The sequence below is a fragment of the Heterodontus francisci genome, chromosome 2, assembly GCF_036365525.1.
Source record: "Heterodontus francisci isolate sHetFra1 chromosome 2, sHetFra1.hap1, whole genome shotgun sequence".
Classification (NCBI taxonomy): Eukaryota; Metazoa; Chordata; class Chondrichthyes; order Heterodontiformes; family Heterodontidae; genus Heterodontus; species Heterodontus francisci.
The window spans coordinates 57404816-57427735 of NC_090372.1; the positions used below are offsets into that span (position 1 = coordinate 57404816).

Sequence of the window (22920 nt, forward strand, 5' to 3'; positions counted from 1 at the left end):
ATAGTGAGTTCCTGGAAAATGTGGACCATTTTCCATATCTTAGGAGCCTCCTTTAGGCGAAGGCAGACATAAACGACGAGGTTCATCATTGTCTCCAATGTGCCAACTCAGCTTTTGGCTGGCTGAGAAAGAGTATTTGAGGATTAGGATCTCAAACCCGAGACTAAGATCCTGGTTTACCAGGCAACAGTGATCCCTGCACTTCTATATGCTTCAGAGACTTGGACAACCTACAGCAGGCATCTCAAAGAACTGTAAAAAGTACCATCAGAGGTGCCTCCGCATGATCCTCCAAATCCAGTGGTAAGAGAGGCAGTCCAACAGCAGTGTCCTCTCCCAAACCAACCTGCCCAGCATCCAAAACCAGCTCCATTGGGCAGGACATGTCATTCGCATGCCTAACGCCAGACTCCCGAAGCAGCTGCTCTGCCCAGAACTTGGTTGTGGCAGGAGACTCCCAGGAGATCAGTAAAAATGCTTTAGAGATGTCCTCAAAGCATTCCTGAAGAGATCAAACATCCCCATTGACTTGTGGGAGTCTCTGGCTCGTGATCATCCTAGGTGGAGAAAGCTCATTCAGGAAGGCACCATACACATGGAGGGACTTGGTCGGGAACATGCGGAGACAATGTTGAGAAAATGGAGAGAGCTCACAAACCTCCAAACTATTCATCTACCTGTCCCATCAAGCACCACCTGCCCTTCATGTGGCAGAGTCTGCAGATCAGACTTACCAGCCATCTCAGAACCCACTGAACCGGAGTGGAAGCAAGTCATCCTCAATCCCGAGGCACTGCACAAGAAAAGACACTTCAAGAAGTACTTCACTTGCTACTTTGAGGGTGAACAGTGGTCGTGAAAAGCACTAGATCAATGCAAGTCTGTCTTTCTTTTCTTTTTTTCCCCCAAATAAAATGATGCAAACGAAAATCATAACTGAAGATGTGGAGGGGAAGGGTAAAAAAAAAAGCCTGTAAATATTTTCAGAACGTATAGTTTTACAAAACCTTCCAGGGCCAAAATGCACTTTAGCATAGCAACATTCTTCAGCTTTACATCCTGACTTACATTCTCTAGCCTACTGTTTCTTCTTCCCTGTCCTCCCACTTTGTCATTGGTGGCAGTAGCTTCAGCCCTCATGGTCTTGCAGTCAATAATTCCTAAACCTCTCTATCATAATCAAATTCAAAAGGTAATTTGAATTATGCTTTGGCCTGGTAGCATAATATATTTTTTAAACCTTTTCTGATGCTTGAGAAAATGACAGCTGTACAAGACTAATGTCATCTTCCGAGCAAGAAATAAGCATGTATATGCAAGCATGGCCTTGGCGAAGACAATGCTTTAACAGGTACTCATGTCTGAGAACAGACATGGATACGTGACAAACAGTTTATCAAAAGAGAGGGGTTGGCAAAGAAGCCAACAAAGACTCATAATTTGGACAGAATAATCTTTGGGCATATGAACATCACCTGCCCGAGGTTCTATCATTTGTAGCCTTGTTTTAGTTAAGAGATATGGGGGAAGCAGCATATATGAATTAATGCTGATCAATCATCAGGTATCATTTTCTATTGTAAAAATTATCCCATACCTTCTGCTTGGGTAGAGAAAAAGTGTAAGAAAGGCACCACAGGCTGTAATAACTTCACAGGTGCCAGTATACTACTCTATCGCAAAAACAACCCAGATACAACCCAGAGGGCGGCACAGTGGCGCAGTGGTTAGCACTGCAGCCTCACAGTTCGATTCTGGGTACTGCCTGTGTGGAGTTTGCAAGTTCTCCCTGTGTCTGCGTGGGTTTTCTCCGGGTGCTCCGGTTTCCTCCCACAAGCCAAAAGACTTGCAGGTTGATAGGTAAATTGGCCATTATAAATTGTCACTAGTATAGGTAGGTGGTAGGGAAATATAGGGACAGGTGGGGATGTTTGGTAGGAATATGGGATTAGTGTAGGATTAGTATAAATGGGTGGTTGATGGTCGGCACAGACTCGGTGGGCCGAAGGGCCTGTTTCAGTGCTGTATCTCTAATCTAATCTAAACTTTGTCTTTGTTTCTTAGTATTGTTACTACTGAGGTGGGAGGAGTGCACTGTCTTTTCTAGTTCTACTTCTCCACAGGTCACAACATGTATTTAAATATTTACCCAGTTACCAATACAGTCAGTCAATCATATACTCTACTCTTTATCCCAGAATAAAATACACCAACCAGGTTTCTTTAATAAGCAACAAAATTATCAGTTTATTATAAACCAAGACTTAACCAGTAACGAAGCAAAGCATTAACACATAGATTGAAATATGAAAGTTCCCTTTTTACCTTAGCCCTTCACATGCGCGCATGTGTGCGTACACACACACACACACGCACAGGTTAACAGAAAAATAAAGAGATTTTCTCTGCAGAGCTTTTACAAATAAAAAGAAAAAGAATACTTTTATTAAATACTTGCTAATTCCTGAAGCAAAAGAAGAGAAGATATGTTAGGATGTCAGTTGTTCCCTTTTGGTCTGGCCTCAGGGTATATGGAGATGGATAACTGGGATCTTTCCTGGAGCAGTTCATTCTAGAGATGTCGAGAAGTAGTCTGGTAGGCTTTCTAGGAGAAATGTGGCACATCAGGGGTTTTAGTTATCCCACTCTGGATTCGCAGGTTTTACAAAGAGGTAGAGAAAGAGCAGCTGACACACTGGATTTCCCTAGGTCTCCTAGAGAGGTGCAGGAAAGATAATCTGGGTGTTTCTCCCTTGGCAGGTTGATCTCCAACTGCTTTTCAACACAGTCCACACCCCAACTCAATCAAAACAATACCTCAGAAGCGAAACCCCAAACAGCAAATCAGAACCTCCTGACCACTAAATCATGACATGTCACTTCTCTGTAAACATCTCCCCCAAGTCACCAAAGTTTCTATTGTTTATTGAGCTTAAGGCATGTGACATTCGGTAAAGTTTTTTTTCAAACAAGACCTCTCAGTGACCCTTGTAAAAAATCATCCATGGAGTCTTCTCAGTTTTCCCAAGTAAACCAATGCCCATGATTTTCAAATATGAATCCTCAAAAAAAATTTAGAAAAGCAGAAGCACTTTCACAGCAGTACGAGATTGCTGTATGGTGTACTATGCCTCTCTTCCACTTCCAACACTTACCTCATTAACAGCACCATATGTCAACCCTGTAACTCCTGTTTGTTGTCCATTCCCATTGAAGTGCCTTGGGTCACTTTGCTATATTAAAAAGGAGCTAATGAGCACAGGTCATTGGCTACTGTGCTTTATTTCCAATCCAATCCTCCATATTTAAAATAGAGGTTACAACAGTAATACATAACTTAAAATGAAGTATTATCAGTGAATGCAATTCTATCCAAAAACAAATACTGCCCAGGTTTATTAAGCACGACAGTCTCTCTCAACCCCACGAAAGAATGTAAAAAGTCTTGTTTTACTTGCTTATATAAATTATTGTACATGACTCAAATAATCAGTAATAAATTAAAGTATCCCAATCAACTCATACAGCATTTATATGCAGGACATAATGCAACTTTAAACAAATAACTGTACATTTAAATAGATTTATCAACACTAATATACATTTACATAGAATATTACAGCGCAGTACAGGCCCTTCGGCCCTCGATGTTGCGCCGACCTGTGAAACCATCTGACCTACACTATTCCATTTGACCACTATTAAAAAATATTTGAAATGTCCCAAGTGCTTATAACACAATTGTATCCCATTATGATAAAGGGCTATATCACAGCAATTTTAACAAAACTTAGCAGTATTGTCATTTAGCAATCAGGACTGTAATAATCTTTCTTTTACTACCAGGCCTGTCTCCATAGAAATAGAGCCATAGAAAGATTACGGCACAGAAGGAGGCCATTCAGCCCATCGTGTCTGTGCCAGCCGAAAAACTAGCCACCCAATCTAATCCCACCTTCCAGCACCTGGTCCGTACCCTTGCAGGTTACAGCACTTCAGGTGCACATCCAGGTACCTTTTTAAAAAATTGAGAGTTCCTGCCTCCACCACCGCTCCTGGTAGTGAATTCCAGACACCCACCACCCTCTGGGTGAAAAAGTTTTTCCTCAGGTCCCCTCTAATCCTTCTACCAATCACCTTAAATCTTTGCCCCCTGGTTATTGACCTCTCCGCTAGGGGAAACTGGTACTTCCTGTCTACTCTGTCTAGGCCCCTCATAATTTTGTACACCTCGATTAAGTCACCCCTCAGCCTCCTCTATTCTAAGGAAAACAACCCTAGCCTATCCAATCTTTCCTCATAGCTGCAACTTTCAAGCCCTGGCAACATTCTTGTGAATCTCCTCTGTATTCTGCCCAGAGCAATTATGTCCTTCTGTAATGTAGTGACCAGAACTGTACGCAATACTCCAGCTGTGGCCTACCAGCGTTTTATACAGTTCCAGCATTACATCCTTGCTTTTGTATTCTAGAACTTGGCAAATAAAAGAAAGCATTCCAGATGCCTTCTTCACCACTCTATCTACCTGTCCTGTCACCTTCAGGGGCCTGTGGACATACACTCCAAGGTCTCTCACTTCTTCTACCCCTCTCAATATCCTCCCGTTTATTGTGTATTGTGTCTCCACTCACTATCATTTAAAAAGTAGCCCAATTTTCATATATATGTCACTCTTAAAGATAAGCACAGATCAATTGAAAAAATAGCAGTTGCATTTTGTAACTCCAAATGATTATCTGCAGCTATATTTTTGTTGACAGTGAGAAAAGATTGATGTAAGACCTTACACCTGTATTACATAGGAGATGGGGAAGAGAGAAAAAGGCAGATTCATTCAAGTTACTTTCTCTTTAAAAAAAAACACAAGCCTAATTTTGAAAGTAAATAAAGCCTTTGAGGAAAATGGGAACAGAGGGTAGGGGAATTTAGGATGTTGGAAACTAGTTCAGGGCAAGGGCCTCTGACTTCTCACCACCAATCTTTGGTGGATGTTTTGGGGAACTCAATGGAGGGTTGCAGGTGAGGTGAGCAATAGTGGAGGAAGGTGGTTTGAGAGGAGAGTTGAGAAAGGAAGAGATATGGTTAACAAATAAAGCTGTATTTATACAGCATCATTTATTGTCCTAAAGCTCTTTACAACCAATGAATACTTTTGAGATGTAAAGTAAGCAAACACAGCAAGGATAAACATTGACTAAGACACTGGAAAAACTGCCCTTCTCTTTGAACAACTTATATTTATATAGCACCTTTAATGCAATAAAACATCCCAAGGCAATTCACAGGAGTGTTATAAGGCAAAATTTGATACAGACACATAGGCAATATTAGGGTAGGTTTTAAGGAACATATTAAAAGCAGCAAGAGATGTTTAGGGAGGGAATTCCAGAACTGAGGGCCTAGGCAGCTGAAGGCAAGGCCAACAATGGTTGAGTGACTAAATTCACAGATGCTCAACAGGCCAGAATAAGATGAGAGTAAATATCTCAGAGGGTTGTTGGGCTGGAGGAGACTACAGAGATAGGGAAGGGTGAGGACATAGAGGGATTTCAAAACAAGGATGAGAATTTTAAAATCAAGGCATCGCTTGACCGGGAACCAATGTAAGTCAACGATAGATAACAGGACTTGGTGCGAGTAAGGACAACAGGCTGCTGAGTTTTAGATGACCTCAAGTTCACAGAATGTAGAATGTGGGATGTCAGCCAAAGTGCCATAGAATCTTTAACATCCACTTGAACAGGTAGACATTGTCTTGATTTGTTTAAGGGATCAGATGCAGAGGAGCAGTGAGAATGGAGTTAGTGAGGCTGTCGTACTGAAGATGATTATGGAAACTGGGAGGAGAGAGGTTTTGAAGGGATCAACCTCATAATGATAAAAACCACTTAGGGTATCTGCAAAACCATAAAAAGTCAAAACTTAATGAAAGGAATAGAACATCAGCAAGAAAATAAAGCATCTAAGTTAGATTACTCAAAAATATGTTTGAAAAGAGTCAATAACCTATAAAGAATCTAAGTAAAGTGTTAAAAATGCTTGGCTGAGTTCATTTGAATAAATTATAATATTCCCAATAAAAAAAGCTCATATTTAATGATCGGCTACTGCCCATCCACTTACTAGCGATTTACTGGATTACATCCACTCACTCACTGGATACCTTTCTCTCCTCTATAACCTACTCACCTTAACTCTTCGTTCTTGCACCCCATTTATTCACTGAATATCGCGTCCACCATCACTGGACACCACACGCTCCGTGAATCTAAATGCTGCTTATCATCTGTTGCAAATAAGCAAATGCACGAAACCCCAAAAGCAAATAACCAAATACACAAGAGAGGCGTGTTCCCCTTCAAAGCATTTCCCAGGGACGCCAAGGTTGCGGAATCCTCCTTCACACAGCCAGGCGAAAGCTTACAAGGCTGACTAACAAGGCTTTTCCAAACAATGAACGGAGATGCAACATTTACCTGACATAGTAGAATTGATGTTATGATTGGAGAGGAAAGCTCCCATCCTGTTGTAGCTCACTTCTCAGTTTGTCGCTCCTGCAACTTTCACTTTGAGCAACTACCGTATTCTGACGGACAGCTCACACAACCAATCAACCTTACGCTGAGGAAACGTGATGAACCAATGAGGATCTGAGTTAAGATTGACAGCTCAATGGACCAGCCTGGTGGTCAGGGTTTGAGCTGGAGGTTAGTGTGTAACCCAACAAGAGCAGAAATGGGAACTAAAGCAAGACACAGCAACGCTGCTAGCACCAATAAAGAGCAGGGTTTTTATTCATGCGCTCAGAGAGAATGTAGGAAACCCAAAGGCGTCTTGGTCAAATCTGTACTTTAATGTGGGTGTTGTGGAATAAGACAAGGCATGTTTATACTTGTGAAACATAATTTACTAGGAAGCAATTGTGACAAATGAATAAATATGTATCATATTGAGATTGTGCTCTGTGTAAACTTGCAGCTGGTCCAGAACTGATCAGGTCGCAAGTGGGGGAGAAAGGGACAAAACAATGTGGCAAGAGTCGAGGTGAATTGTGACTTGAGTCTTATGTTTATTTTCTTTGCCAAATGCCAAATTAATGAAAAGGCTTTAATGATCTAACAACCAAATATGTGTTTTAGATATGGTGCTTGGAGGGTGTGGTTGTGTCGTTTGCTGATCCGGGGTTTTGAATGTTGCTGAGAGGGTTTTGGAGCATTTCTCTTAAAGCCATTATGATACATAGAATCTTAGAACCATAGAATGGTTACAGCACAGGAGGAGGCCATTTGGTCCATCATGTCTGTGCCAGCTCTCTGCAAGAACAACTCTCCTAGTCCCATTCCCCCTCCTTTACCCTGGAGCACTGTAATTTGTTTTCTCTTCAGTTAATTATCCAGTTCTGTTTTGAAGGCCATGATTGAATCTGCCTCCACCACACTCTCAGGCAGTACATTCAAGATCCTAACCACTTGCTGTGTAAAAAACTTCTTCCTCTTGTCGCTGTTGCTTCTTTTGCCAATCACCTTAAATCACTGTCCTCTGGTTCTGGATCTTTCAGCCAATGGGAACAGTTTCTCCCTAGCTATTCTGTCGAGATCCTTGATTTTGAACACCTCTATCAAATCTCATCTAAATCTTCTCCTCGTCAAGGAGAACAGCCTCAACTTCTACAATAACTGAAGTTCCTCATCGCGGAATCATTCTCGTAAATCTTTTCTGCACCCTCTCTAATGCCTTCACATCCTTCCTAAAGTGCAGTGCCCAGAACTAGATACAATAATCCAGTTTAGGCTGAACCCGTGTTTTCTACAGGTTTATCATAACTTCCTTGGTTTTGTACTCTATGCCCCTATTGATAAATCATAGGATCCTGCACGCTATATTAGTCACTTTCTCAACTTGCTCTGCCACATTCAATGATTTGGACACATATAACCCCAGGTCTCTCCGCTCCTGCACCCGCTTTAGAATTGCACTCTTTATTTTATATTGCCTCTCCTCATTCCTCCTACCAAAATGATTCATTTCACACTTCCATGTGTTAAATTTCATCTGTAACTGGTCTGTCCCTTTTATCAGCCTGTCTATGTGCTATTGAAGTTTATCACTATCCTCCTCACAGTTCGCAATACTTCTGAGTTTTGTTTTATCCACAAATTTTAAAATTGTGCCCTATACACCCAAGTCTGGGTCATTAATCGATATCAAGAAAAGCATGGATCCTAACACTGACCCCTGGGGAACCCCACTAAATACCTTGCTCCAGATGGAAAAACAACCGTTCGCAACCACTCTCTGTTACCTGTCACTCAACCAACTTTGTATCCATGCTGATACTGTCCCTATTATTCCATGGGCTTTAACTTTGCTGATAAGCCTGTTATGTGTCATTTTATCAAACACCTTTTGGAAGTCCATGTACACCACATCAACCACATTACCCTTATCAGCGCTCTGCTACCTCATGAAAAAACTCAAGCAAGTTCAAACTCAAGACTCAAAAATGTTTGGCAAAAGTTTTTCAGCAATGTCTGTTCACAAGCAACATGAACATCATTTGTGTCAGTGAATGTGTTGCTGCAAAAAAATGTACTTTGTAAAACTGCAGAATAAATTTTCTAATCCATATAACGTCCTCAACAGAAAGAATGGCCCAAGATACTTTCCAAAGGGGCGGGGGGGGGGGGGGGTGGTGGGGTGGAGGGGAGGGAATCAAAGGGATGAAGGAACACATACCAACCCACAATGGGAGACTGACACCTACTTCCATTTAAATAGTGTCTTTAACATAGAAAAATGTCCCAAGGCACTTCACAGTTGGGAATCAGACACGAGTTGGAGGGAAAAATTAGGGGAGACTAGTCAAAGCAAAGGTTTTAAGGAGGCTTTTGAAGGCAGGAAAGTTTAGGAAGGGTGTTCAAAAATATGGGGAGAAATTAGTTGAAGGCTTTACTACTAATAGTAGGAGAATGCACAGCAGACTGTTGTTGGAAGAGTGGAGGGTGCAAGCAGGGCTATAATGGCTGGAGGTGGTTACAATGATAGTGTGGAGCAAAACTGTGGAAGGATTTGTAGAGTAAGAATGTGAAGTTGATGGTTAAGGAGCCAATGTGGTTTGACTGGAAAAAGGAGATAGATGAACAAGATTTTGTGTATGGATTGGATTCAAATGGCAGACTTCTAAACAAGTTGGAGTTTATGTACATGACCTGTCAGAACGTTCTGTTCTGCTGAAAGATCTTCGCCCTGAAACATTAACAGTGTTTCTCTCGCCACAGATGCTGCCTGGCCTGCTGAGCATTTCCAGCATTTTTTGTTTTTATTTCAGATTTCCGGCATCCGGTATTTTGCCTTTGTGGTAATTATGTAGGGTGAAGCTGAGCAAGCAAAGGGAACATTGGCTGAGTCAATACTAGAGATAACAAAGGCATTAAGGAGGGTGTGACAGAGATAAGGTTGGCAACATAATGGTAGTTGAAATTGGTGTTCCCGACAATGGGAAGTGGGGTTAAAACCTTGTGTGATCTTAAGTGGGCATTCAGGAAGAAAGATGAAATCAGTGTTTAATCTGTGGCATTTCTTGTGAGCATCTTTCACAATGCCTTCAATCTTACCATTGCAGAACTACAATACATTCTGGAACATCCAGAATTGAAGTTGAACAGGCATTCAAATAGCATTTATGACACTTCTGAAATCGAGGACAGTGATGAGGCTAAACGGTATAATACTGGCATACATATGAAAGATAATACCTTTCTTATGGATAATGCTGCCAGGGGATAACATACAGATAATATTGGGGCCAAGGATGCAATTTTAGGGCACAATAATAAACTAAATTCTTCTACCTCTATCTGCTTAACTTTTTTACTATGTCAAGACTGATTTCATGGATGAGTGCTGCTGGATGGGAGTCTCATCCCCGAGGAGTGCACGTTTGTAAAATTGGCCCTGTGGTGTAAAAATAATATATAATAAAGAGCAAGTGGGATTTATATTCCACTGGTTCAATGGTAGTAAATTATTTATTTGCGACTTGAAGCATGTCACCAGGTTCAGCTCACTTAGGGCATGAAGTAATATCCCATAAGATCTTTCTGTGCCCTCTTATGTAATCCTTAATCAGTAGCAAACAGGTTTGATCTTATATAGTACAAAACTAATTGAAAAATAAGTTGCAGCAGGAAGTAACGTTGATGTGTTGGGGAATATTCAAAGAAAAGTGACAAGGTTGATACTGGGATTTGGGCTCTCAGCTTGGAGACAGCTGAATTTATTTTAAATGGAGAAAAGAATACCAATGGCAAATATAATCCACAGATTTAAAATATTGAGAAACTTAGATGAAGTGTAAGCAGGCTATTTGACCTGGACTGCGGATACGAAACTAAAGGACATGTAAGGTTGAATGAGAACAATAAACTCGCCCCTCCCCACCTGCACACAAGTCAAGGTGAGCACAACTGAAATGTGCTCTGCCTGTGTTTGCAGGTTCATCTCATATGAGACAAATGCAGTCCAGGCACAGACACATTCCAACAGTACTTTGTATCTGGAAATGGGAGCAAAATACTAACCGGTTCTGCAGGCATAAGAGGCTAGCTCAGGTCCAGACCCACTTTCTTGCAGTCTTTGCTAGATGTAACTTGCCCTGAAAATGTGTTTGTTCCCTCTTTGTTAATTCTAGTCAGGAAATGGATCTTACCAGAGGACCCTGCGACAATTATTCATGCTAAACTCTGATGAATTAAGTCACCTTGACAAGAATTGGTTACTGAAATGTACAAACTAAATTTAATTGTCTGAAGCACGCCAGTTCACACATCAGGTTGAATTTTATTGAGCTCCCAACTTCGGGCTGCATGGCGGCGGGGGTGGGGCCAGAAGATTGGAGTGGAAGTGGCCTGCCACGGAGTCCGACGCCGGGATTGCCGGGCCCAATCTTCCCAGCGGTGGCGAGGCCTCATGGCAGCACCCCCTCCCCCCTGTCACTCGGCAACTGGACCCAACTTTAAATATTTAAATAAAGGACATGAATACATTAACATACCATTCCCCATGCTCTTACCGGCTGTCCACGATTTTCGGTACGACAGCAGGGACTCACTTTCCTGTCCAGGGAAAGCTAGTGCCACCAAGGTGGGGAAGGGGTGAACTTAGGATTTTTTAGTGGATTGAGATGTCAAGTGTTGAGATTTACATGACAGCATGACTGGGAGCTGTAGGTTTTTAAAAATGGCAGCTTGCAGGCACAGGCCATGTGCTGCCAAGCTTCTGCGATCGAGCGGCGGCGCCTCAGTTCCGTATGCGGGGCAGTCCTCCCCCTCCAATCATGTAGTGGGGGGGGGGGCTCTGCTACAGTGGGGGGTTCAACTCTGTATTTCTAGTGTGGTGGGGGGGAAGGAGTGACCTCTGCACTTTGGGCAGTTGTGGGGGGGCAGAGATCAGCTGTTCAATTTAAGTATTGTGGGTGGGGGAGGAATGGGGCTACAATTTATTTTCTGTGTATTGGGGGGGTGGATGGGTCACACCTATATGTACAGTGTAGAGGGGGAGGGGGTCCGGAGTTGAACTTTTTTCTCTCTGTGCAGATCTGGCAGCCCTGTAAAAATGGCGCCTGTACAGAGGCAGCTAATGCCATTGCCGGTGTAGCAGAGCCCCCCCCCCCCCCACTACATGATTGGAGGGGGAGGACTGCCCCGCATACGGAACTGAGGCGCCGCCGCTCGATCGCAGAAGCTTGGCAGCACATGGCCTGTGCCTGCAAGCTGCCATTTTTAAAAACCTACAGCTCCCAGTCATGCTGTCCTGTAAATCTCAACACTTGACATCTCAATTTAATACGGTTGTTTCTTTCATATATGTTATACCAAAGTCCCCTGTGGTAATATAGACAGAAATCCCGTAACATGAGTCGCCTTGCCAGCATCCCCATTATCCTGAGAACAAATAACATAAGTTAATCAAAAAATTATCAGAACTTTCTTAATTTTTTCCATTGTGCATTAAATATTGATCATAAAAATGAAAGATGACTGCTAATAAATCTTCTAGCTGATTTGCCTTGAGAACGAATTGAATGACAATCAGTGAAAAAAAAAGAACCTGTTAAGATTTCATAAAATTTTAGTCTAATGTTTTAAAACAATACATACCTTCTCAGGTAGGACTTATTCAGATAAAGTGTCAGGTAAAAATTAACAGACAAATGTGTTCCCCCATTTGCACATGTACAAATGTAAAAATATGTTTTATTATCAGGACCTACCATACTGTAATATAGTCATTTAATTTATTCAGATCTGCAGATTGTATTGGACTGACGATGATAAAGTTAATCTTAGTCAATCTGGGTATTGCAGATTTTACTGTACTGTAATACAGTTTAGTTTAAGAGTAGCTTAACCATGTGATTGAGGGAAGGGAAAATAAAGGGAAGTGGGAACCAAATGGGCAAATAAGATTAAGACAATTCTTCATGTGGGGGATAAACACCAACTGGATTGGTTCAGCTGAACAGCTTGTTTCAATGTTGAAATTTTGACATAATCTATTATATGATCCAACGGTAACAAGTGGAGGTGCCAATGAACAGGAGGGGTAATAGGAACATCCACAGAATTTGCTGCCAATATAACCGCAGTGTCAGTTTACCAAAGTGGTCCTTTTAAATGCTAGGCCCTGTTTACAACAGCAGGAAGGGACGATTTCCTCTTTTCGCGGTGTGTTAGCAACATCAGAAGGGCAATGAGAAGATTTCCTCTTATTGCTATTTGTCACAAATTCAAATTGTTCTTTTAGAATGATTTTACAATTTTGCAAGTGAACAAAGGAAATCCTCTAACATTCACACCAGAGCAAATGATGCCCCATCTCACCCTAAATAAAGTATGTCCGTAATTTGTTTAGTCTTACAAACAAACATCATATTTGCATAGTAATTCTGCTGAACCTGATCTGTATTTTAGAATCTAAATGATGAGAAATCCAGAATTCAAGACAGGCATTGAATTGGGTCAGGCCCACCTCAGACTTTGTTCTAAGACCCAAACCAACTTGAAGGAACCGATTCTATGCAGATTCTGCTGCCAAATTTTGGGCACTTAAAATAGGCACTGCTATGTTAACTTCTCAACATAAACTTACTCAAAATAATCCCACAAAAATAACTTCTTCAAAAAATACTGTGCGCACATTAGCCTTTTCAAACATTCCCTCACTTAGTTTGTACTCAATAGTCAATGTACATTGAGAGAAAACCACCTGAAAAGGTAGCTATAAATCAAGTATTAAATGGTTTCATAAGCAGAACATGGTCATTGAATTTATGTGATGAACTTGTTGAAAGAATAGATGGATAATTAGTCCCAGCTGTATGTCTAAATCAAGATCTTCTGCTCTCCGAACATATGAGCAACGCAATTAGCAGTCCAGTGCAGTAACAGTATACACTAGTGCTGTCCGACCTAAGGACCAGCTAAACTTTGAATGTTAAACCAAAAGCTCATTTCGACTATCAGAGTTATAATCCTTCAAATGGCATTTGACTTGTGTCAGGGCAACTCGAGTTGAATTGAATCCTTCAGGGCTTCCAGTAAATGTTCTTTGAATCAGTTCATTTGGCAAGTATTAAATTACCATGCAGTAATTACTGAGTTTAATTTAACTGTGCAAAAAGAAAAAAAGTATCCAATGCGTCGGTAATAGGCCAAATTAGATTTTCCTGCTTTTCGTGGACAGATCATACCTTGGAAAATTTCCATTTAGTCGGGCAGATACCAGTGTTGTAGCCATATTGGAACAGTTGCTTAGAGGTGTGGCTGGTTTTGGAGCACGAATCTTCAGCCAAGATGTTGTTCAGGTGCATAGTCTTCACCGTAATCAGTGTCATCAGCTGTTTCTTGATATCACATGGGGACCTCAGAAGGGGGACTGAGATGGATCATCCACTTGGCATTTCTGGCTAAAGATAGTTGTAAATACTTCAGCCTTGTTGTTTGCACTCACCTGCTGGGCTGTGCCATTATTGAGAATGGGGATGTCCATAAAGCATTAAAGAACAAACAAAGAACAGTACAGCACAGGAACAGGCCATTTGGCCCTCCAAGCCTGCGCCGATCTTGATGCCTGCCTAAACTAAAACCTTCTGCACTTCTGGGGTCCGTATCCCTCTATTCCCATCCTATTCATGTATTTGTCAAGATGCCTCTTAAACGTCTCCATGGTACCTCCTTCCACCACCTCCACCAGCAACAAGTTCCAGGCACTCACCACCCTCTGTGTAAAGAACTTGCCTCGCACATCCCCTCTAAACTTTGCCCATCTCACCTTAAACCTATGTCCCCTAGTCACTGACTTTTCCACCCTGGGAAAAAGCTTCTGACTATCCACTCTGTCCATGCCGCTTATAACTTTGTAAACCTCTATCATGTCGCCCCTCCACCTCCGTTGTTCCAGTGAAAACAATCCGAGTTTATCCAACCTCTCCTCATAGCTAATGCCCTCCAGACCAGGCAACATCCTGTTTAACCTCTTCTGTACCCTCTCCAAAGCCTCCATGTCCTTCTGGTAGTGTGGCGAGCAGAATTGCACGCAATATTCTAAGTGTGGCCTAACTAAAGTTCTGTACAGCTGCAGCATGACTTGCCAATTTTTATACTCTATGCCCCGACCGATGAAGGCAAGCATGCCCTATACCTTCTTGACTACCTCAATGACTGTAAATCATTTCAAAGACCTGAATCAGATCAAGTCCTTTTTAAATGACTACTTCTCTGGCATATCCAAATCCAAGTCTATTTCCATAGCTCAATGTACTCAGCTCATCCTTGTTACTCTGCTCTATACCTTCTCCAGAGCTAAATATCCTTCTTGAGATGGAGGACCAAAAGTGCTCCATCTAGGTAAGGTCTTACCAAATGCTTAAATAATACTATTATTTTGGCCCTAGTTTTATCCTGAATAATTTGGGCTATGCAGCTCAGGACCTTGATCACCTTTGGGAACAACCAATGATAGCTGCAAAATATTTCTCCCTACTTATCACCTGAACCAACACTGACCCATGCTCTACTCTATGCCTGCACAGCAAATGATGCATAACTTCATACTTACTAAATTGAAGAACAACCCTGAGCCCATTTCCTCAATCTAAACAAGTCCAGTTGTAACCTTTTTCTTCTACTATTGAGGTCCTTACCTGCCACATAACTTCGTATCATCTGCAGAAATAATAACCGTACTACCTATGTCCTACTCTAGATTGTTAATAAACAGGAGGAGACTCAGCAGAGAGCTCTCAGATACTTCACTAGGAACCGTACCCATTGGGAAACCACTCCATTTAAAACCAGCCTTTGGCTACTGTTCTTTAACCAATTTGTGATCCATTTTATAGCATTATCTCGTTGGCATTATATTGAAAGCTGTTCGGAAATCCAAGTAGAAGACAGCTACATTATTTCTCTGATCTACCAATCTATTGACTTCCTCAAAATATTGGATCAGGTTTGTCAAATATGATCTCTGTTTTCTGAAGCCATGTTGTATATTCATCATTAAATCCCTATCAAGCCAAGTGTTCTACATGATCGCTAACAGCGTCCTTAATTATGTTTTCCATTAATTTTCACACCAATGAGGGTAAACTCACTAATCTATAGTTTCTAAATTGTGATTTTATTCATTTTAAATTTGCCTTCCTGCAAACATGTCCCACTTGTCCAGTTCTCTGAACTGTTTGAAGTTATTATAATAGTATCACCAATGACTTCAGCCATTTCCTTCAGTAAACTGGGATAAATCAGATCATCTGGCCCCAGTGCCTTTTCCACCATGATTTAGCCTTATAGAGTCATAGAGACTGAAACAGGCCCTTTGGCCCACTGAGTCTGTGCTGAACATCAACCACCCATTTATACTAATCCTACATTAATCCTATGTCTTCTACCACATCCCCACTTTCCCTCAATTCTCCTACCACCAACCTACACTAGGGGCAATTTACAATGGCCAACTTACCTATCAACCTGTAAGTCTTTGGCTGTGGGAGGAAACCAAAGCACCTGGCAAAAACCCACACAGTCACAGGGAGAACTTGCAAACTCCACACAGGCAGCACCCAGAACTGAACCCGGGTCGCTGGAGTTGTGAGGCTGTGGTGCTAACCACTGTGCCACTCCCTTGGGCATATAATCTAGGCTACTGTTTAGGTGCCATATAGGGGAACCGCAGAATTGACTTTGGTGCCATCTTTTTGATGAGATGTTAAGCCAAACTAGTCTGCATGTTCAGGTGGGCATAAAAGATCCCATGGCACATTTTCAAAGACAAGCAGGAAGTTCTGGGTGTCCTGGCCAGCACTCAAAACCACTAAAATAGATTGGCCATTCTCCTGAGGAGACTGAGTGAGAACAGTGGTGTTTAAAAAGTGCAGCGGCAGCGAGAAAGAATGAGACTGAGTGAGAACAGCGGTGTTTAAAAAGTGCAGCAGCAGCGGGAAAGGAGACTGAGTGAGACCAGCAGTGTTTAAAAAGTGCAGCGGCAGGGGGAAGGAAGGAGACTGAATGAGACCAGTGGTGTTTAAAAAGTGCAGCGGCAGCAAGAAAGAAGGAGACTGAGTGAGACCAGCGGTGTTTAAAAGTGCAGCGGCAGCGGGAAAGAAGGAGACTGAGTGAGACCAGTGGTGTTTAAAAAGTGCAGCGGCAGCGAGAAAGAACGAGACTGAGTGAGAACAGCGGTGTTTAAAATTTGCAGCGGCAGTGGGAAAGAACAAGACTGAGTGAGACCAGCGGTGTTTAAAAAGAGCAGCAGCAGCGCGCCTGAGTTTTGAAAGGGGAAGCCAACAGTGACATCACAGGAGAGCTGCAAGGTGATTGGTTGGTGAGTAGCAACTGTTAAAATATCTTACAAAATAAAGGGTAAATTTTTTTTTTGTTGAAAATAAAACCTCCGGAGATAAGGTGAGTACTATTAAAGTGTTTTTTTAAAGAATTTTAGATTGAAGTGGGGAGAACAAGGCCCCTAGTATAATTAGTATTTTTTAATTCAGTGAGTAACTAATTAACCTAAGGGTAAGTCATGGCAGGAGAGCTCAGCCCCGTGATATGCTCCTCCTGCGCTATGTGGGAAATCAGGGACGCTTCCAGTGTCCCTGACGACCATGTGTGCAGGAAGTGTATCCATCTGCAGCCACTGACTACCCGCATTATGGAGCTGGAGCTGCGGGTGGATTCACTGTGGAGCATCCGCGATGCTGAGGATGTTGCGGATAGCACGTTTAGTGAGGTGGTCACACCGCAGGTAATGGCTGCACAGGCAAAAAAGAGATGGGTGACCACCAGACGGAGCAGTAGGCACAGGCAGGTAGTGCAGGAGTCCCCTGTGGCCATCCCCCTCTCAAACAGATATACCGCTTTGGATACTGACCTCCCAGGGGAAAGCAGAAACAGCCAGGTTTGTGGCACCACGGAGGGCTCTGCTGCACAGCAGGGGAGGAAAAGGGTTGGAAGAGTTATAGTGATAGGGGATTCTATCATAAGGGGTGTAGATAGGCATTTCTGTGGCCGCAAACGAGACTCCAGGATGGTATGTTACTTCCCTGGTGCTAGGGTCAAGGATGTCTCGGAGCGGCTGCAGGACATTCTGAAAGGGGAGGGTGAGCAGCCAGAGGTCGTGGTCCATATTGGTACTAACGACACAGGCAGGAAGAGAGATGAGGTCCTGCAAAATGAATATAGGGAGTTAGGCAGAAGGTTAAAAAGCAGGACCTCTACGGTTGTAATCTCAGGATTACTCACTGTCCCACGTGCTAGTGAGGGTAGGAATAGGAGGATTAGTCAAATGAATGCGTGACTGAAGAGCTGGTGTAGGCGGGAGGGCTTCAGCTACTTGGATCATTGGGATCTCTTCTGATGCAGAGGTGACCTTTAGTTTAGTTTAGTTATACAGCACTGAAACAGGCCCTTCGGCCCACCAAGTCTGTGCCGACCATCAACCACCCATTTATACTAATCCTACACTAATTCCATATTCCTACCACATCCCCACCTGTCCCTATATTTCCCTACCACCTACCTATACTAGGGGCAATTGCTAATGGCCAATTTACTTATCAACCTGCAAGTCTTTGGCTTGTGGGAGGAAACCGGAGCACCCGGAGGAAACCCACGCAGACACAGGGAGAACTTGCAAACTCCACACAGGTAGTACCCGGAATTGAACCCAGGTCGCTGGAGCTGTGAGGCTGCGGTGCTAACCACTGCGCCACTGTACAAGAAGGACGGGTTGCATCTAAACTGGAGGGGGACCAATATCCTTGCGGGGAGGTTTGTGAGCGCTACTCGGGAGGGTTTAAACTAGTCTTGCAGGGGGGTGGTACCCAAAGTAGTAGTCTCTCCGATGAGATAGTTGAGGCAAATGTAGAGGTTAAAGCAAGCAAATCCAGTAGGCAGGCTGGGCAGGGGCAGAACAGGGAGCGTGGAAGGTCTGGTCGGCTAAACTGCATTTACTTTAATGCAAGAAGCCTTACAGGTAAGGAAGATGAACTCAGAGCATGGATCGGTACATGGGATTGTGATATTATTGCTATTAAGGAAATGTGGTTGAGGAATGGGCAGGACTGGCAGCTCAATGTTCCGGAGTACCGATCTTTTTGGCGTGACGGAGGTGGAGGTAAGAGAGGAGGGGGAGTTGCACTATTGATTAGGGAGGACATCACAGCAGTACTTAGAGAGGATATCATGGGGGGAATGTCCAGCGAGGCCATATGGGTAGAACTTAGAAGTAAGAAAGGGGTGATCACTTTGATGGGATTATACTATAGGCCCCCCAATAGTCAGAGAGAAGTGGAGGAGCATATTTGTAGGGAAATCACAGATAGGTGTAGGAATTATAGGGTTGTAATAGTAGGTGATTTTAACTTCCCTAATATTGACTGGGACTGCCTTAGTGCTAAGGGATCAGATGGGGAAGAATTTGTTAAGTGCGTCCAGGATAGTTTTCTGAAGCAGTATGTGGATAGCCCGACTAGAGAAGGGGCTACACTCGACCTCCTCTTCGGAAATGAGGATGGGCAGGTGGTTGATGTGTCAGTGCGGGGAGCACTTTGGGACCAGTGACCATAACTCTATTAGCTTCAAGATAGTTATGGAAAAGGATAGGACTGGTCCTCAGGTTGAAGTCCTAAATTGGGGGAAGGCTAATTTTGATGGCATCAGACAGGAACTCTCAAACGTTGTATGGGAGAGGCAGTTTACAGGTAAAGGGACGTCTGGCAAGTGGGAGGCTTTTAAAAGTGAGATAGGAAGAGTTCAGGGCCGGAATGTTCCTGTCAGATGGAAGGGCAAGGCTGGCAAGTTTAGGGAATCTTGGTTGACGAGGGATATTGAGGGTCTGATCAGGACAAAGAAGGAGGCATATGTCAGGTATAGGCAGCTGGGATCGAGCGAGTCCCTTGACGAGTATAGGGGATGTAGGAGTACACTTAAGAAGGAAATTAGGAGGGCAAAAAGGGGCCATTCGATTTCCCTGGCAGATAAGATAAAGAAGAATCCTAAAAGATTCTATTAGTATATTAAGAGTAAAAGGGTAGCTAAGGAAAGAGTAGGTCCCCTTAAGGATCAGTGTGGCAATCTATGTGTGGAGCCACAGGAAATGGGCGAGGTCTTAAATAAATATTTCTCGTCCATATTTACCGTGGAGAAGGTCATGGAAGCTAGTGAGTTCAAGGGAGGGAACAGCGATATCCTGGAGCATTACAAAGGAGGAGGTGTTGGAGGTTTTGAAGCGCATTAAGGTGGATAAATCCCCAGGGCCTGACCAGGTGTATCCTCGGATGCTATGGGAAGCAAGGGAGGAGATTGCTGGGGCTCTGGCAGAGATTTTTGTATCATCGTTAGCCACGGGTGAGGGACTGGAAGACTGGAGGATAGCTAATGTTGTGCTTTTATTTAAGAAGGGCAGCAGGGATAAGCCAGGGAACTACAGGCCGGTGAGCCTTACATCAGTGGTGGGAAAGTTATTGGAAGGGATTCTGAGAGACAGGATTTATATGCATCTGGAAAGGCATGGTCTGATTAGGATAGTCAGAGTGGCTTTGTGCATGGGAAATCATGTCTCACGAATTTGATTGAGTTTTTCGAGGAGGTGAGGTGACCAAGAGGATTGACGAGGGCAGGGTGATGGACAGTGTCTACATGGACTTTAGCAAGGCCTTTGACAAGGTCCCGCATGGTAGGCTGGTCCAGAAGGTTTGAACACGTGGGATCCAGGGTGAGCTAGCAAATTGGATACAAAATTGTCTTGGTGATAGGAGGCAGAGGGTGGTAGTGGAGGGTTGTTTTTCAGATTGGAGGCCGGTGACCAGTGGTGTGCCGCAGGGATCGGTGCTGGGCCCTCTGTTGTTTGTCCTATATATTAATGACTTGGATGTGAATGGAAGGGCAAAGATTAGTAAGTTTGCAGATGACACCAAAATTGGTGGTATAGTGGACAGTGAAGAAGGTTGTCTAAGGTTACAAGAGGACATCGAGCAACTGGGAAAATGGGCAAGGGATTGGCAAATGGAATTTAACGCAGACAAGTGTGAAGTGATGCATTTTGGAAAGTTAAACCAGGGCAGGACATATACAGTGAATGGCAGGGCCCTGGGGAGTGTTCTTGAGCAGAGAGACCTTGGGGTGCAAGTACATAGTTCCCTGAAAGTGGCAATACAGGTAGACAGGGTGGTGAAGAAGGCATATGGCATGCTTGCCTTCATCAGCCGAGGCATTGAGTACAAGAGTTGGCACGTCATGTTACAGTTGTACATGACGTTGGTTAGGCCGCATTTGGAGTACTGTGTGCAGTTCTGGTTGCCGCACTACAGGAAAAATGTGATTAAGCTAGAGAGGGTGCAGAAAAGATTCGCAAGGATGTTGCCTGGTTTGGAGGGCTTGAGTTATAAAGAGAGATTGGATAGGCTGGGTCTGTTTTCCCTGGAGCGAAGGAGGCTGAGAGGGGACATGATAGCAGTATATAAAATTATGAGAGGCATAGATAGGGTAGATAGCCAGAGTCTGTTTCCCGTGGTAGGGGTGACTAAAACTAGAGGGCATAGATTTAAGGTGAGACGGAGGAGGTTTAAAGGGGATCAAAGGGGTAAATTTTTCACAAAAAGAATAGTGGGTATCTGGAATGAGCTGCCCGAGGAGGTGGTGGAGACAGGAACAGTCGCAACATTTAAGAGGCATCTGGACAGGTACTTGAATGAGCAAGGCATCGAGGGATATGGAATTAATGCCGGCAGATAGGATTAGTATAGATAGGCATTATGGTTGGCATGGATGCGGTGGGCCGAAGGGCCTGTTTCTATGCTGTCCGACTCTATGACTCCTCAGTGCTGTTGTGAGATGTCACAAAGTGGTGGCCAGGTTTACCTCCAAAATGATAGTGACTAGACTTCAAAAAAGTAATGTATCACTTTTGAAGCACTTTGGATGGTCTGAGAATGTGAAGGTGCTATGTAAATGTAAGTCTTTCTTTTCTTGCCCTTTATAAATATGGCACTGCACCTAATTGGAAGATGATCAACAATTCCAAATAAGGCCACTCTCCTTTGAAACACTTCTGGCAGTGGGACCTCCAACTCTTTTAAGTCAGCGAAAGCAGTGCTGCCTACAAGGTTCATTTGTTCAACTCGGATAACTTGTCCACCTTTTGCTGTTGAATGTTGAGCTGCAACCATTTAAGAGCTGCTTCCACACTGGATTTTGTGACCCAAGCCAAGTATGCTCAGGACATACTCTTGTGTGCTATGCCTTTTACTTTAGTCTATTCAAAAGTAGATCCACAGCATATATTTTAAAAAGTCCCCATAGACCGTCATTGCTCCCCCTCCCCGCCCCCCCCACCTCCCCTCCCCCCCACACACACATTGCAGCTGTGGTATACGGGGACAGACATATTCCAAATGTTCAATATCACAAATAAGGTGAGTATATACAGTAAAATAAGGTAATTGTAAAATAATTTACCATTAATTCTGTAAAACGTCATCTTCTACTCCTTGATAGGTTACTCTACTGTTTGAATATGAGAATTATGAGAAATAATGAGCCAACACTCAAAGCCCAAAATAAACACTAATATCTGAAGTAGTTTGTTAGGAATATCAGTTAACAATACAATATAGCTGTTCATCACATATACTTTGCAAGGAGTTATACATACGATCACCCAGCAAGCGGTCACCTCCCATTGATTGTACTCTATAGCAACTGACCAAGTTGCTAGTCTTAAGCACCGAATCACTCTTTGCAACGATCTTTATACGTTTCTTTCCAAAGTGGACAGGATGTTTCATTGACAAGATTGTACTGTCCTATCAAAATCCACCTTAAGCTACAATTATCCAATGGCATTTAATTCTTTGTTTAAATTATGATATCAGAAACTGCCTTGGTGAACATATGTTTACATTTCCTTTAGTAATTTCATCACCTTTCATGGATGTTATAAATGCCTTCAAGATCTTTCTCAATAAATACAATAACAGCTTCCTTTCCTGGGGCTGGATTTTACTGCCCCTCCCCACCCCCCCCAACGTCAGGTGTCGTGACCTGGGGTCCCGGAAAATACCTCCGGGAGAGGCCTGCCACGGGCCTTGATGCTGGGAAGGCCCCACCCCATATTACTGGCAGTGGTGAGGCCTCGTGGTAGCTCCCCCGCCACTCAGTGCAGGGAACATAATTAAAATATGTTAATAAATTTAAATGAATGAATAGATACTTACCTCTTCGTGAAGGTTGTCCCGCTGTGATTTTCCGGCCGGTTGCCGGAACTCCCGTGCCTTCAGATCTCCATTCGGAGTTCCGAGGTTGGGAGTGGGGAGCAGGTAAGTTTTCAGGGCTGGGGTGGGGGAGTGGGGAAAACTCTTGC

General features: G+C 43.2%; 1 protein-coding gene across 3 annotated transcripts in view; it reads right to left on the bottom strand.

Moving 5' to 3' along the window:
- Positions 1–6576, bottom strand: part of LOC137384471 (inactive ubiquitin thioesterase OTULINL-like) — a 74270-nt gene extending 67694 nt beyond the window's left edge. For all 3 annotated transcript variants that reach the window (XM_068058614.1, XM_068058606.1, XM_068058595.1), the window contains exon 1: positions 6477–6576. In XM_068058614.1, the coding sequence (XP_067914715.1) occupies positions 6477–6522 (46 nt within the window). In that variant the 5' untranslated portion in view covers positions 6523–6576. The remainder of the gene's footprint in view (positions 1–6476) is intronic.
- Between the last annotated feature and the right edge of the window lie 16344 nt (positions 6577–22920).